At 36.6% G+C, this 16,746-nt stretch overlaps 1 protein-coding gene across 4 annotated transcripts in view; it reads left to right on the plus strand.

Annotated features, from left to right (window-relative positions):
- Nucleotides 1-16,746, plus strand: part of LOC106094346 (proton-coupled zinc antiporter SLC30A8) — an 84,737-nt gene that overhangs the window by 60,921 nt on the left and 7,070 nt on the right. For all 4 annotated transcript variants that reach the window (XM_059369397.1, XM_059369398.1, XM_059369400.1 and 1 more), the window contains 3 exons: nucleotides 9,639-9,792; nucleotides 14,226-14,816; nucleotides 15,654-15,756. In XM_059369397.1, the coding sequence (XP_059225380.1) occupies nucleotides 9,639-9,792; nucleotides 14,226-14,816; nucleotides 15,654-15,756 (848 nt within the window). The remainder of the gene's footprint in view (nucleotides 1-9,638; nucleotides 9,793-14,225; nucleotides 14,817-15,653; nucleotides 15,757-16,746) is intronic.

Genomic DNA, 16,746 nt, shown 5'->3' on the forward strand with positions numbered 1-16,746 from the left:
CATTCACCGTTCAGCGATGAGGCTCATTTCTGGTTGAATGGCTACGTAAATAAGCAAAATTGCCGCATTTGGAGTGAAGAGCAACCAGAAGCCGTTCAAGAACTGCCCATGCATCCCGAAAAATGCACTGTTTGGTGTGGTTTGTACGCTGGTGGAATCATTGGACCGTATTTTTTCAAAGATGCTGTTGGACGCAACGTTACGGTGAATGAACACATTTCGAACGGAACACTGATTTTGGTAATAAAATTCAATGATTTGCAAGCGTTGCTCGTTAGTAAGTATTCATGATGAAATGTCAAAGCATACTGAGCATCTTTCTCTTTGACACCATGTCTGAAATCCCACGTGATCTGTCAAATACTAATGCATGAAAATCCTAACCTCAAAAAAATCACCCTTTATTAGCCACAACAACATCATCATATCACTGTGTGCAACGCAGCAACAAAATTCCATCCCTTTCTGAATATCCATTATTGTTGCATGATATTGTTTCTCAAACAATTTATTCTGCATTCAGATATCCCAGAAAACCAAATATTGTAAATTGCTTTCGATGTTCGACATGCTATGGGATGTTCGATATGCTCTAATAAAGGGTGATTTTTTTGAGGTTAGGATTTTCATGCATTAGTATTTGACAGATCACGTGGGATTTCAGACATGGTTTCAAAGAGAAAGATGCTCAGTATGCTTTGACATTTCATCATGAATAGACTTACTAACGAGCAACGCTTGCTGTGTTCGGTTCGAAATGTGTTCATTCACCGTTCAGCGATGAGGCTCATTTCTGGTTGAATGGCTACGTAAATAAGCAAAATTGCCGCATTTGGAGTGAAGAGCAACCAGAAGCCGTTCAAGAACTGCCCATGCATCCCGAAAAATGCACTGTTTGGTGTGGTTTGTACGCTGGTGGAATCATTGGACCGTATTTTTTCAAAGATGCTGTTGGACGCAACGTTACGGTGAATGAACACATTTCGAACGGAACACTGATTTTGGTAATAAAATTCAATGATTTGCAAGCGTTGCTCGTTAGTAAGTATTCATGATGAAATGTCAAAGCATACTGAGCATCTTTCTCTTTGACACCATGTCTGAAATCCCACGTGATCTGTCAAATACTAATGCATGAAAATCCTAACCTCAAAAAAATCACCCTTTATTAGCCACAACAACATCATCATATCACTGTGTGCAACGCAGCAACAAAATTCCATCCCTTTCTGAATATCCATTATTGTTGCATGATATTGTTTCTCATTTGAAAATCATGTGTGCATTGCAACAACAACATTCTGTTCCTCGTTCTCTATCCATTGCTGTTGGATGTATTTAAATGATTGTTACTTGAAACCACATATATTTATTGCTGTCTTACTTTAAAACTCAACAATATTACTTTAATGTTTCGTTTGTGTCGCAGACCACGCGTGATCTGTGGAAAGTTATGCTATTATTCATGTTTGCCCGTTATGTGTTTTGATTATCGATCGGGCAATTTTTCTGATTTTCGTTCTAAAAATTAAAACCTTCTCTTTCAATTTATTATATTTTGATTTACACTCCTTCTAATAACACCATCATAAACTATGTAACAGTAATTTTCAGCAAACAGCTGACTTTCAGGCTTTAAATAAAATTAAAAAATTAAATATTGACTAAAGTCCACCTTTTCATACCCATCCTCTTAGAATACACAGAAGTTCTGAAAAACACACATACACATATAAAGGTATGACTTTCGGGAGAATTATAAGTGTTGGAGCTGTGTGTATATAAACCGATTAAATTTAGCGATGTCATAAATCATAAATAAGTACGATATGCCAGATTTTTTAAATAAAGGTCGAAAAATCTTCACATAATTTCCATATTTGTTCAAATAGGAGGAACATACAATATGGGACTATATCCATATTTGGACAGATTTTGACCAAAATTACCAGTTACAGTAGAAGTCATAAAAAAAATCGTTCAAAATTTAGAACCGATCGGTTGATAAAAGGGATTGGTATGTCCTAAAAATGAATTTCGGGGCTATACTAAATCTGAAACGAATCACCAATCATATCAAGAATCATAAGAGCATATTATATGCCGAACTTCGTGAAGATTGGATTAAAAAATCTTCAAATCATTGGAATATTAGTAAAAATCGAGGGAACAAAAGAAAGAAAAATATATTTAAATCTGAGCAGATAGCATCCATTTCAATAGCCTTCCAAACTCAAATGACCAAATCGAATCAAGAAGTGATTCTGAGTCGTTCGCTATACTTAAAATGAATTCATGTATTTTGCCTTTGATGGTTACAAACATATTCACTATCTTATAATATTCCGCATCACAGGAGTGGTATAGGGAATAAAAATAGTTATATACGTTCGTAAAAAGAATAATTTTTGGTCACATACATATTTTTCTAAAATTTAAGCGATTCTGCGAAACAATTTATTCTGCATTCAGATATCCCAGAAAACCAAATATTGTAAATTGCTTTCGATGTTCGACATGCTATGGGATGTTCGATATGCTCTAATACAAAAAATTCGACAATTTACCATTATATCGTTAATTAAAAGTTTTTTATCTCATAGCTTTGAACGAGACAGAAAGGAAGAGTACATAAAACTTTCTAGAATTGCTCTCAATCATTAAAAATAAATATGAGATACTAAATGAAAACAAGTTCTTTGCTTTGCATCGCTTCATAGGCATACAAAGCATAACAGCGTAATGGATAAAAATTGATATGCTATTGGAGGTATACGTAAATCAGGTTACAGACCGATTCGGGTCATATATTTTTTAGATTTTGGAAACCATAGTAGAAGTCATTGCGTAAAATTTGATCCAAATCGGATATGAATTGCGCCATATATGGCGGAAGATTGGTTTATATGTGAGCTTTATCAGGTTATTAACCGATTCTGACCCTATATAACATGCATGTTGCATTCATAGAATAAATTTCAGCCAAATCAGAAAAAAACTCCACTCTCTAGGGAATACAAATAGTAACATGGTTATGTGGGAGCTACACAGAAGAAATATTGACCTATTTATGACCAATTAAATACGGTATTGACTTATAAAAAAAGTTTCAAATAAGGTGTTAATAGCTTTAATAATTTTTGACATAGGTTAGGAAAGGTTTAAGTGGCAGTCTGCCATCAGACTTACTTTGACATTTTCGTCAATTATGATACCACAGGGACAGAAGAAGGAATATGGCTTCTAGTTCCTACCGCTGAACAATCCACATCGCCTTAAAAAGCCTAACAACTTGCGAATGTTCACATCCGCTAAATCAGATATGTTCTCAAATAAATTAAAACCTAAAGTGGAACTCTTTCGGACTGCTAGTGTAGGACACACACACAGCGAACATCTGCTGTTATAGTCCCTTCTTCTTCGATGTCCTCACCGCTTTTGCAAATGTCCTTACTACCTTCAGCCTGTCAGTACATTTCCGATTAGACAATGACCTGTCATGACGGACACAATGACTGAGACGTCTGCTCTGGCCAATGACAGCAAAGCGGTACACCTCTTTTAATCCAGATTAGGCCACATAGTTTTGGAATGCTCACATTCCCCTCTTAGTGACCACCTATCACTTGATGTCCTTCGGGCCTGGGCCTGAAAACTTAGCTCACATGTCGCTAAAGGCATATCCAGAGATTCCAGTTTTTCTGGAATGTATAAGGTTTTTCTTAGTATCGCAAGATCATCCGCTTTACAATTGCCTGGGATATCTCTGTGGCCGGCACCCAGAACAGGTAAATTTTGAACTGTTCAGCTATCTCTTTGAGAAATCTGCGCAAATAGAGGGCGGATTTTGTGTTCAGAAATACGTTCTCCAGGGGTTTAATGGCTGCCTGAGAAGATATTTATGCCAATCGTCGTTATGATATTATATTTTAGCCAATCCACGACTTCTTTGATTGCAAAGATCTCCGCTTGGTACACACTGCAGAGGTCGGTTAACCTTCGCGATATGACCAGTTCTAGATTTTCAAAATTCACTCCAAAGCCCACCTGGTCGTTTAGTTTGGATCCGTATAGAAATAGTTTACCATCCGTATAGAAATCCATGAAGGAATAGTGGTACAGTACTTTTTATCAAAAAGCGACTCAGTTAGGGTGTAATCCACACTGCCTGCAACATCGGACATTGTATCAAGGATAACACTGTGTCCGTAGCCGCCATATGACCAAAGATAAAGCGGAAAAATTTAGGATATGCACAATTAAAGTATACAACTTCCAAACGCAACAAATTGTGGGAAATTGTATTATGCAAACGTGGTATATATGACATATGTATAAATATTATTTATATTATCTTATTTTAATAGTTAATTATCCATATAGAGATATATTGACTTGAAAAATGGCGCTGAGAGCAGAAGAAAACATATGTGGATCTAGATTTACTGGTACTGTACCCTAATGGTTCGATTAGTATTTATTACAATTCATTGTCAATACGGATATAAACTTATTTGTTTATAACACTCTTAAAAGACGCTGTCCCCGTCATTGAAGAGAGGTTCATAACGGAAACGAAAATTTTTATTCTTTTTCCGCAGCATGGGAGTATTAAACAAAAAAAATATTTTTATTTTTAAGCTACATATATCTTGTTTTATCTGCAATTTAATCCAATGATATAAAAAGTTTTTTATTCATGTGAAAAATATCAATTATTTGTTCCTATTACCAAATTGTTCCAAAAAACCAAATTGCAAAATTGTTAACCATAACTCAAATTCCTTCATATGACAGATTTCAGCAAATTTTTTTAGTTTAATGTAAAAATTTCTTAATTGAATCTAGACATGAGGTTTTAGACCGATTCAGACCTTACTTAGCATGTACGATAAGAATTACAAGAAGTATACAAATATTGACTCGTCAAATAAAAGCAATTTTATAATGCGCAAACATTCTAAGACGAACTGTTTGGGGTTTTGTAAGAGTTATTTGTTCAGAAACCTTTATGATTTGGTCCGGAATCAGAATCACTTAGATCTTTAGCCCATTGTAATACCACTGGAACAAGTTCGGATGTGAGAAGACGAGGTCATTTCTGGGAGGAAGCAGGGAGATGATCAGTAGTGCTTTCGATGTCACTACAGGTCACAAAAGAAGGCGCACTTTTGTATACTAAGTGCAGTAAGTAATATCGTGTGCAGGTCATGTGGAAAAGATAATAAGAAGTTGCCAATGCCAACTGATTTCGGCACTTGGGTGCGGATACGATGACAGATTTGAACCAGCTTAGCGACAAAGAATGAATAACAATTAAGGATTTCGTGGGCAGTACGGAAATCCCCACTTAAATTTCTTCGGGAATAAGTTTCGGATTAAGAGCGCACATTAGGCCGATTACTGGCTTAGTTGTATGTCCATACTGGCATAGAATGGATTAGAATCCGCACCATGTTTTCATCCTTGCCTAACCTATTCCAGTAGTTGTAAGATTTTATGTCTCACATTCCCAGTACCATTGAGAAGTTTAAATTAGAAGTGCACAAAATGAAAATTTCCTTTCTGCCAACATTCATGCCCAGTTCACACCTGCATTTATGCTCTTTGTTTCAGTCATTGTTGAGATAGCAACGAACAAACGGATTTATTTCTACTATTATTTTACAAATTAATGTCTTTTACTGATTTAATGCTATAAAGGAATTACAACTATTGAAGATTCCTTAATATTATGTTTATGATTAAAGACCCTCAAACGATCTGTCTAATAAACTAATCTCTACTGATCTATAACAATTTGAAGAGGATTTCTTCTCACACATGTACAGAAAAAAGTTGGCTAAAAGATTTTTCCTTGATTGAAGGATTTTAGGAATGATTACGAGCCAAAGAATCAAAACTTCTAAATAGAGATTTTTTCGTAAAATTTAAGTTGCTATATACTAACGGCCACAACCGTTCCTTTCGAATCTCGATAGCTGATTGATTATCATTTTACTTCCCACATGACTGTTGTTTTAAACTTACTGTCTTTATTTAAAAAAACTTAATAGTTAAAGCCGCTCCTATTGGTAAGGTTGTTCTATGTCTTTAACAAAGGTAAAATATTGTCTTTCCTCAAGTCAATTTTCTAACATTCAACGACATTTTTACCTTTATTGCAAAATTTGTGTCTTAAATCGCAAGACACAAAGTTACAGATCTATTTAACTAACAAACCCCATAAGACGGAAAATCCTTAACATCAAGCAAGAAATCTTTGAACAAATGAAAACTGTAGAAATATGACAAAAATACTTAAAATAGCCTACAAAACTTTTCGAACTTCTGGGTTCAAATCCTGGCGAGAACACAAGAAACACTTTCAGCGGTGATTATCTCCTCCCAATGCTGGCGATATTTGTAAGGTACATTGCCGTGTAAAAACTTCTCTACACAGAGATGTCACCCAGCGGCACGCCGTTTGGACACGGTTATAAAAAGGAGGTCCCTTTTCGTTGTTGCTTGTTCTTAAATGCAAGTAATGCTATTTTTCTATTTATATAAACAAAAATTTTTGTAAGCCTTATTTTAAAATTTGTAATTTCGGCACTAAAAAACGGTTTGTCCTTATTCTAAAGATTTGAGGCAAAGATTAGCAAACTTTATGAAAAGATGATCAATTTTCCAATATTTTAAGGAAACATTCCCTTTGGTGAAAAATATTTTCTTGCATACTAAGGAGTTCTAATTCCAAATGGTAGGTTAAAAAAATCCTTAACTTTCCGTCTTGTTATTAACGACAAAAATTTAAATGAAGGTCAAAATATCGAAATTGACCTTGGACAAGACACTAATGAATCGTAGTTAAATATCCTTACAAATGGCCTTACAAATAGGAGCGTCTTTAAATGCTTAATTTTTTAGGTTAAAATGCTTAGTTAGAAAAGAAAGAATATATCAAAAACAAAAACAAGTAAAAAGGCGTTAAGTTCGGCCGGGCCAAACTTTGGATACTCACCACCTCGGGTATATATGTAAACCACCTTTCGTCAAAATCCGGTCAAAAAATCATATATTATGCCCCATAACAGCTATATTGAAATATGTTACGATTTGGACCAAACACTAATAAGTACAAGTCAATTGTGTATAACAAAATATTGGTCATTTTAGTAGCTATATCCAAAAATAAACCGATCTGAACCATATACGAAACGGATGTCGAAAAGCCTAACATAAGTCACTGTGTCATATTGGGTTGCCCAAAAAGTAATTGGGGATTTTTTAAAAGAAAGTAAATGCATTTTTAATAAAGCTTAGAATAAACTTTAATCAAATATACTTTTTTACACTTTTTTTCTAAAGCAAGCTAAAAGTAACAGCGGATAACTGACAGAAGAAAGAATGCAATTACAGAGTCACAAGCTGTGAAAAAATTTGTCAACGCCGACTATATGAAAAATCCGCAATTACTTTTTGGGCTACCCAATATTTCAGTGAAATCGGACTATAAATGGGCCTTATATGGACCCAAAACCTTAAATCGAGAGAAAGGTCTATATGGCATCTATACCCAAACCTGAACCGATCTGTGCCATATTGCAGAAGTATGTCGAGGGGCTTAACTTAACTCACTTTCCCAAATTTCGGCGACATCGGACAATAAATGCGCCTTTTATGGGCCCAAGACCTTAAATCGAGAGATCGGTCTATATGCGAGCTATATCCAACTCTGGACCGATCTGGGTCAAATTGAAGAAGGATGACGAGGGGCATAACACAACTCACTGTCCAAATTTCAGCAAAATCGGATAATAAATGTGGCTTTTATGGGCCTAAGACCATAAATCAGAGGAACGGTATACATAACAACTATATCCAAATTTGAACCGATCTGGGCCAAATTGACGAAGGATGTCGAAGGGTCTAATACAACTCACTGTCTTAAATTCCAACAAAATCGGATAATAAATGTGGCTTTTATGGGCATAAGACCATAAATCAGAGGAACGGTATATATAACAACTATATCCAAATTTGAACCGATCTGGGCCAAATTGACGAAGGTTGTCGAAGGGTCTAATACAACTCACCGTCATAAATTTCAACAAAATCGGATAATAAATGTGGCTTTTAGGGGCATAAGACCCTAAATCGGCCGATCGGTCTATATGGGGGCTATATCAAGATATAGTCCGATTTAGCCCATCTTCGAACTTAACCTGTTTATGGACAAAAAAGGAACCTGTGGAAAATTTCAGCTCAATATCTCTATTTTTAAAGACTGTAGCGTGATTTCAACAGACAGATGGACGGACATGTCTAGATCGTCTTAAATTTTTACGCTGATCAAGAATATATATACTTTATAGGGTCGGAAATGGATATTTCGATGTGTTGCAAACGGAATGACCAAATGAATATACCCCCATCCTTCGATGGTGGGTATAGTAATTGGACAGTCATCTTTGAAGTAAAATAAGAATCAACAAGCGATCAAAATTTTAAACGGATAGTCATGTCCGTTAATAATTAGGAAATTAAATTTAAATATAGCATATTTATTTTAAAGTTTTGATTGTTTGGCTCGTTTTTATTACTAAAATCCTACGACGAAGGAAAAATCCTTAATTTTGTCATATTTCCACAGAAATGTTGGAAAATTTGTCATCTATAAATTAGTTTGGATCTAAGGTTCAAATCTTCAGAATTAGGACAATTTTTTCAGTGTGGTCAGTTTTATTTTCACGTTGTACAACATTAGTTTAAATTCATCCTAGGTGTGAGACCCCCCCATAGTTCTTTAGGATGTCCAACCTCAATTCCTCCTGTCATGACTAGGACCTTTAAATTCTCCGTGGAGGACAAACAAATAATGTTGTATTGGGTTGCCCAAAACGTAATTGCGGATTTTTCATATAGTCGGCGTTGACAAATTTTTTCACAGCTTGTGACTCTGTAATTGCATTCTTTCTTCTGTCAGTTATCAGCTGTTACTTTTAGTTTGCTTTAGAAAAAAAGCGTAAAAAAAGTATATTTGATTAAAGTTCATTCTAAGTTTTATTAAAAATTCATTTACTCTCTTTTAAAAAATCCGCAATTACTTTTTGGGCAACCGATACATTACCACTGTTATGGTATTAGCCTCATCACCAGTATCTCGCGGGAATGCATCTTCATAAGACTCTTTTGGTCTTGTTATGATGAGTTTCTTTACTCATCCAGTTAATAAACTTTATGCGTTCCTAAATCAACCAAATGAATTAGGGCTTGTCTTGTCCAGTCTCGGAGACTTCAACTCCTCTTCCGATCGGAAAAGAGTTGTTTCCCGTTTTCACAAATCCGGTAGATTTTATTAATTTGGATGAAAGTTCACTCGACAAGTTTTCTTCAACAACTGATTAGTCGTCACTTGATTCCCCAACCCCACCACTTCTATTGACAAACCGAACTCCGTGTTAATACAACGATCCAGAACTGCTTTAGATGACGAAAATTTCTTTCGGAAATTCCGATCTTAAGCAGCTTTTATTCGTTGGGATACTTATGGATGATTGTGTGCATTTGTGTTCCATATATGTACATGTGTATATTTGTGTAATGAGAATTTTCTAAAATTTCTATTTTACATTCCTATTTATTTATATTTGCAGAGGTTATGGGCGCACTAGCATCCATACTTGGCATTTGGATTCTAACCGCAACTCTGGTTCTGGTTGCTATACAACGCATGTATGCCAATGACTATGATCTCAGTGCAGACACCATGATGGTCATCTCTGCCATTGGAATTTTAATTAATATCATGTAAGTGTGAATATGCTGCAAAACGTACATTTACTTATGCTTATATTTCAATGGCAATGGCCTCATCGCTATTACAAATGATAAAAAAGCACAATTCGCATATTCAGCATTCTATATCACTACTTTTTTTGTTTTAAATTAAGTGAATATTCATTTTACTCCCATTTCCTACTGAACAGGCGATCTGAAATTGATTCATTATTTACAACAAGTATCTTTATGTAGGGCATCGCTAAAGAAAACATTTGTTCCTACTTTAAGGACAAATTACATTTAAAGATGATAATTCTCCAATCTATAAAGGAAAAATTTCCTTCGATGGACGATATTAAATTTAAAGCACAAAACTTTTTTGCTTGAATTGCATATGCACAAACAAATTTCATATTATATGTAATTGCCCTTGTCTTAGGATAATAACGTAATGCTGATTGTGTCCTTAAAAACATAAATTTCTACAGTAATTCCTCGATTTACGTCGTCTCGGTTAATACTGTTTCGATTTATGTCGTTAAAAAAAATGTGTCCCTAGTAACTTCGATTTCTGTCGTCTCATTAGTCTCAAAGAAGAAACCGGTCAATGTGCTTTGTCGGTAGTACTCGTTGTTTACTTCGAGGAATTCCAAAGTTGGTAAATTTGCGTGTCTCGTTATAGTCGTTCATTATTTGTTTTGTGAATTTTAGCCGACGTACTTGTTTGCTTATTTGGTAAAAAGGCTCATAATATAATCAAGACATTAGGCTTGCCAAGTACAGTTTACGTGTAAAATCGAAATAAAAAATTCATTTTTTGAAAAAAGTAAAATGTTTAACGACAAAAATCACAAATTAAACGAGTCCTTAAACTCACCAAAAAATACGATTCTGATGCTGGTTCGGAAGCGTAAAAAATTTGTAAGACCCCGCTGCCTCAGGATTAGGTTAGGTTGAAAAGACGGTGCGGATATTAATCCGCCCCATGCCACTATGGACATACACCTAAGCCAGCAATCGGCTGCTTGTGCTCTCTGAATATTAACAAGTAAAAAGGCGTTAAGTTTGGCCGTGCCGAACTTTGGATAGCCACGACCTCGGGAATATATGTAAACCACCTTTCATCTAAATCCGATGAAAATTGCATACCTTATGTCCCATAGCAGTTATATAGAAATATTGGGTTGCCCAAAAAGTAATTACGAATTTTTCATATAGTCGGCGTTGACAAATTTTTTCACAGCTTGTGACTCTGTAATTGCATTTTTTCTTCTGCCAGTTATCAGCTGTTACTTTTAGCTTGCTTTAGAAAAAAAGTTTTAAAAAAAGTATATTTGATTAAAGTTCATTCTAAGTTTTATTAAAAATGCATTTACTTTCTTTTACAAAATCCGCAATTACTTTTTGGGCAACCAATATCTTCCGATTTGGACGAAATACTAATAAGTACAAGTCATTGTTCAATTGTGTATAACAAAATCTTGGTCTTTTTAGTAGATATATCTAAAAATAAACCGATCTGAACTATATACGACATGGATATCGAAAGGCCTAACATAAGTCACTGTGTCAAAATTCAGAAATATATGGAGGGGCTTAACTTATCTCTCTGTCCCAATTTTCGGCAACATCGGACAATAAATGTGCCTTCTATGGGCCCAAAACATTAAATTGAGAGATCGGTCTATATGACAGCTATATCCAAATCTGAACCGTTCTGAGTGAAATTGAAGAAGTATGTTGAAGGGCCTAACACAACTCACTATCCCAAATTTCGGCGACATCGGACAATAAATACGCTTTTTATGGCCCCAATACCTAAAACCGAGAGATCGGTCTATATGGCAGCTATATCCAAATCTGGACCGATATGTGCCATATTGCAGCAGTATGTCAAGGGGGTTAATTTAACTCACTATCCCAAATTTTGGTGACATCGGAAAACAAATGCCTATTTTTTAGCTATATGGCACCTATATCCAAATCTGATCCGATCAGTAGTAAATGTGGCTTTTATGGGCCTAAGACCCTAAATCGGAGGATCGATCTATATGGCAGCTATATCCAAATCTGGACCGATCTGGGCCAAATTGACGAAGGATATCGTAGGGCCTAACACAACTCACTGTCTCAAATTTCAGCAAACTAGTGTAATAAATGTAGCTTTTATGGGCCTAAAACCCTAAATCGGCCGATCGGTCTATATGGGGGCTATATCAAGATATTGTCCGATTTAGCCCATCTTCGAACTTAACCTTATGCTTATGGACAAGAAAAGAATCTGTGCAAAGTTTCGGCTCAATATCTCTATTTTTAAAGACTGTAGCGTGATTTCAACAGACAGACGGACGGGCATGTCATGATCGTCTTAGTTTTTTTACGCTGATCAAGAATTTATATTCTTTATGGGGTCGGAAATGGATATTTCGATGTGTTGCAAACGGAATGACAAAATGAATATACTCCCATCCTTCGGTGGTGGGTTTAGAAAAGTAGCCTCGAAAAAGAAAATCTAAATTAGGAATTTCGTGCTACTTACAAAATCTTTAATTGTTTTCCATGCTACGCTCCTAAGTTGGTTCATGTCTGGTATTGTGTCCCCATCTAAGTGCCGGTATCTGTTAGACGCAAAAGCCGGAAAATAACATAGAAAATGCAATAACATAGATCACACCTAAGTATTTGATCTTTCGATATCTGACAAGGTCAAATACTTAGGTGTGATCTTGAACAGGAAACTGAATTGGAAGTGTCACATTCAGGAGCGTACTGAGAAGGCTCACAGATGTTGGGCACTGTGTAGACGGGCCGTAGGCTCGAAATGGGGCCTGAATCCGAGCGTAATCCACAGGCTCTACAGGAGCGTGATTAGAACAATCCTTACTTACGCCTCAGTAGTTTGGTGGATTGCTATGGAGAAAAAGTGCAACATAAGGACCACACAACAGGTTCAGAGAACATGTTGTCTTGGCATAGGCGGAGCGATGAGGACCACGCCCACTAGGGCACTGGAAACTATTCTAGATATCCGACCCATTGACATACAGATTAAGAATGAGCCCTGCGGCTATGAGACTTAAGGCGATGGGAGAATGGATTGGGAATGGGAGCAGCTCATACCATCGCGTTATAATCGAGGCGACAATAGGAAGCCTGGAAAGAAGGGAAGAGGTTTCCGATCAGATGCCTAAGACGAACATTGAAGTCGGGTGGGAGGCTCTGCTGCCATCGGCACATCCATCTGGAAGATCATGTTACTCGGATGAATTAAAGCTAGATGACAGAGTGGGCTTGGGGGTATACATTAAGAACCTAGGGACTGAGATCTGTTTAGACTGCCTGACCATAATACGGTCCTGCAGGCGGAGATCCGGGCCATCACGGAATGCGTGAGTGGCGTGGTGCTAACGCGAAGACGTCGAGTGTGAACATCTTTTCCGACAGTAAAATTGCCATAAGGGCAATAACAACCAGGACGGTAAGGTCACGAGCAGTCTTGCAGAGTAAGAAGGAGATTAACGCCTTCTCTGAGGATGCCAAAATCCGCATCGTTTGGGTGCCGGGCCATAACGGAGTAAGGAGAAATGAAAGGGCAGACGATTTGGCGGTGAAGGCCAGAGGACTGCCGTCAATAAACTTGGTTAAGCCGAAGCTTTTCGGGACGACGCAGTCCGAGTTAAGGGAGTGGGCGACGAATATGCATGCAACATTGTGGAACAGCGAAACGGTCTGTAGGACGGCGAAAATCCTATCCTATCCAGATCGTGAGAAGACGAGGCTATTACTGAAATGAAGCAAGAAGGAGGTCAGTATAGCTATTGGTATCATAACGGGACACATAGGACTACCAGCTCACTTATGTAAAATCGGTGCGGCAAGTGATAGCATGTGTAGGCCATGCGGGGAAGTTGGTGAGACGTTGAAGCATTTCCTTTGTCATTCGCGTCCAACAGATACCGGCATTTAGGTGGAGACACAATACCAGACATGAACCAACTTAGGGGAGTGGTATTGAAAACAATTATGGATTTTGTAAGTAGCACGGAATTCCTAACTTAAAATTTTGTTTTTTGAGGTTACTTTATAGATCTTAGAGCGCACAACAAGCCCATTGCTGGCTTAGGTGTATGTCCATAGTGGCATGGGGCGGATTAATATATGCACCCTCTTTTCAACCTAACCTAACCTACTCTTTCAAAAGCAGGAGATGGTCAACTTTTACAACTCGTATATTTATAATGATAAGACGATTAAAGTTTACTTTTGCGAAAGCAATGAAAGCAACGAAATGTCCTTTAGCAACGAGTACTACAACCCAAGTTATCAAGCTTATTTCGCGAGAGAAGGCTTGTGCATTCCAATACGCAAGCTTCTGGCCATTACGATTGAATGTATATTGCATTCCATTTGATTCGAAAAGTAAATATTTATCTTGTTATATTTATTTTCAATATTTCCAGCATGATTTTTATTTTACACACTTCGTCTGCTGAGCTGCCAGAAGGTGGTATAGGTGCTTCCCATGGCCACAGTCATAGTCACAACCATGGCCACAATCATAGCCATAATCAACATCATGGTCATAGTCATCATCACAGCTCACCGCAGTCTCATTCGCCTCATTTTCAGCGTCGCCATCTCCGACATAGTTTGGAGAGCAGCCATCTGCACTTGGAACATTCAGCGCAGTCAATCGTTACATCGAGTACCATTTTGGCCACTTCTGGCCATGATGGTAGATGTGGAAACACCTTGCCTGTTGACACTAGCAAAGCAACATCACCAGAGCTGTCGCCTGGGCCACTTGTAGAAAATGGCTTGATACAGCAAAGGTCTCATTCACCCCATTTTCAGCGAAACCATCTCCGGCACAATTCTGATAGCAACCATCCGCACTTGGAGCGTTCAACGGGGTCAATCGTTACGTCGAGCATAACGTCTGCCTCTGGTGGCCACACTGGTGAAGGTGACACCAGCGTAGCAACAGCACTGGAGCTGTCGCCCAGCCCGCTGGTTGTCGGCGGAAATGGCTTGAAACACCAACAAGATGGGTAAGAATTTATTGAAATAAAATTGCTTGCGGCTATTTATTTAAATGTCGACATTTGAATGCGATAAAAATAAAAGAGAACAGTTTTTCCAATGCCCACTCAGTCCTTTTAAAGAGAGGAGGTCTATGCAACTATGGCATTCACTTTAAATTAAGGTCACGTGCGAGCGAAGCGTAACAATGTGAAAAATGCTACATTCGCTTTAATTCTCTATTAACCAGAGTAGCTTTGGCGTAAAGTCTTTATTGCAAAATATCCACTGCATTAAGGTGTTGACCATCTCGTGACGCACAGTACTCGATATTCAATTTGTAAAGATCGACGTTTGGGAAAATTTATCAATTTGCTACAGGCCATACCCAGAGAAATTAGTCAGCTGATATACAAGCAAACATTCTCTGCGAATATTAAATCAAAAATTTTAAACTTTTGAATGAATTCATTAAAAAATTTTTAACTAAACTAAACAATGTAGGCATTTGCTATATATTAAAAAAAAAAACTGGGCATTTTAAGCGTTAATAATTTGTAATATAATATGAGTAGTTATTCTGTCTGCTGTTTTGTAAATTCGTTTAAAATTTAGTAAATTGTAGATAATTAAAAAACATTTACGTGATATGCTTGTAAAATTGAAAAATATGATGAAATATAAAAATTTTTGGAATATTTGTGACATATTTTTTTAACTTTTTGCCATTTGAAAACAGCAGAAAATGTTTGCTTTTTAAGCAAGAAATTACTGTTTCTCATTTTATAAAAACTTTTGATGTGAATTTTTGTATCACGAAATGAATTTGTTTCGGCATAATTTTTGTTACATTTCACAAATTTCAGGAAACACAAAAACTTGAATCTACGGGCAGCAATGATACACGTTATTGGCGATCTCGTTCAAAGCTGTGGAGTTTTCATCGCTTCAATATTCATTAAAATTTATGTAAGTATTTTGCATTGGTCTACACAGCAACTTTATCCAAATATTTTCCTATCTGGAATATAATTCACTCAGATGTCGAGGAATCTTCATTTAAGTTTCCAATTTTCAAGGAAATCGTGTAATAAATGCGTGTGTCTTGGGGTCTTATCCCTCAATCGGGAGATCGGTCTATATGGCAGCTGTATCCAAATATGATCCGATCTGGACCATATTTAACATGGAAGTTCAGGGGCCTAAAAATACGCGTTTTAAATGCTCAAAACGGTTAACCATCCTGTTTACATGGGTGCTTTAGATAGATAGAGCTTGTCAATGCCCCATGTTCACACTGAACTTTTTGCTTTTCGTCAGATTTTGTTGTAATATATTTAATATACTTCAATTATTAATTAAGGACATGAATATATATATTTATAGAAAGATACAGTCCGATATAGCATATTGAGAAAATTCACTTCCTTCTTACATTCGAAAAGGCCAAATTGAAAATTTGTTTGCCTCATTTTTATTAAAATCTCAATATAAAAGTAAAAAATTTCGACGAGGTCCCAAGGGACCTCATCTTGCACTAATACAGGAAAATTATAAAAGTTTTTTAAAATCGCCTCAAACAAATGAATCGGCCCAATCCAAGTTTTAGCCATAAAGTTTTATTGTTTTGCGTCAAAAACTAAGAAGCTATAGCCAAATAATGTTGGAAAACGTACCTAGGAACTTCATCGTACACCAAAGGGTTAAGAGTAACAGCAATTCTTGAATGGACAGTGCAATAATAATAAGGGGTTTTTATGGCCTAGTCCGGGAGCACCCGAGAGCTAATACTAAAAGAATTTTGTCAGAAAAATAATATACAATACTCTTACAATCTAACAAAATATTGCCCAACGCACTGTGAGATGGAATTGAAAAAACTAATAAAATTTCAAATTTCGCTTAAAACGCATTATTACAAAATAAAGGAAAACAAGTAAGAAGGCATTAAGTTCGGCC

The sequence above is a fragment of the Stomoxys calcitrans genome, chromosome 5 (assembly GCF_963082655.1).
Source record: "Stomoxys calcitrans chromosome 5, idStoCalc2.1, whole genome shotgun sequence".
In the NCBI taxonomy this organism is placed as follows: domain Eukaryota; kingdom Metazoa; phylum Arthropoda; class Insecta; order Diptera; family Muscidae; genus Stomoxys; species Stomoxys calcitrans.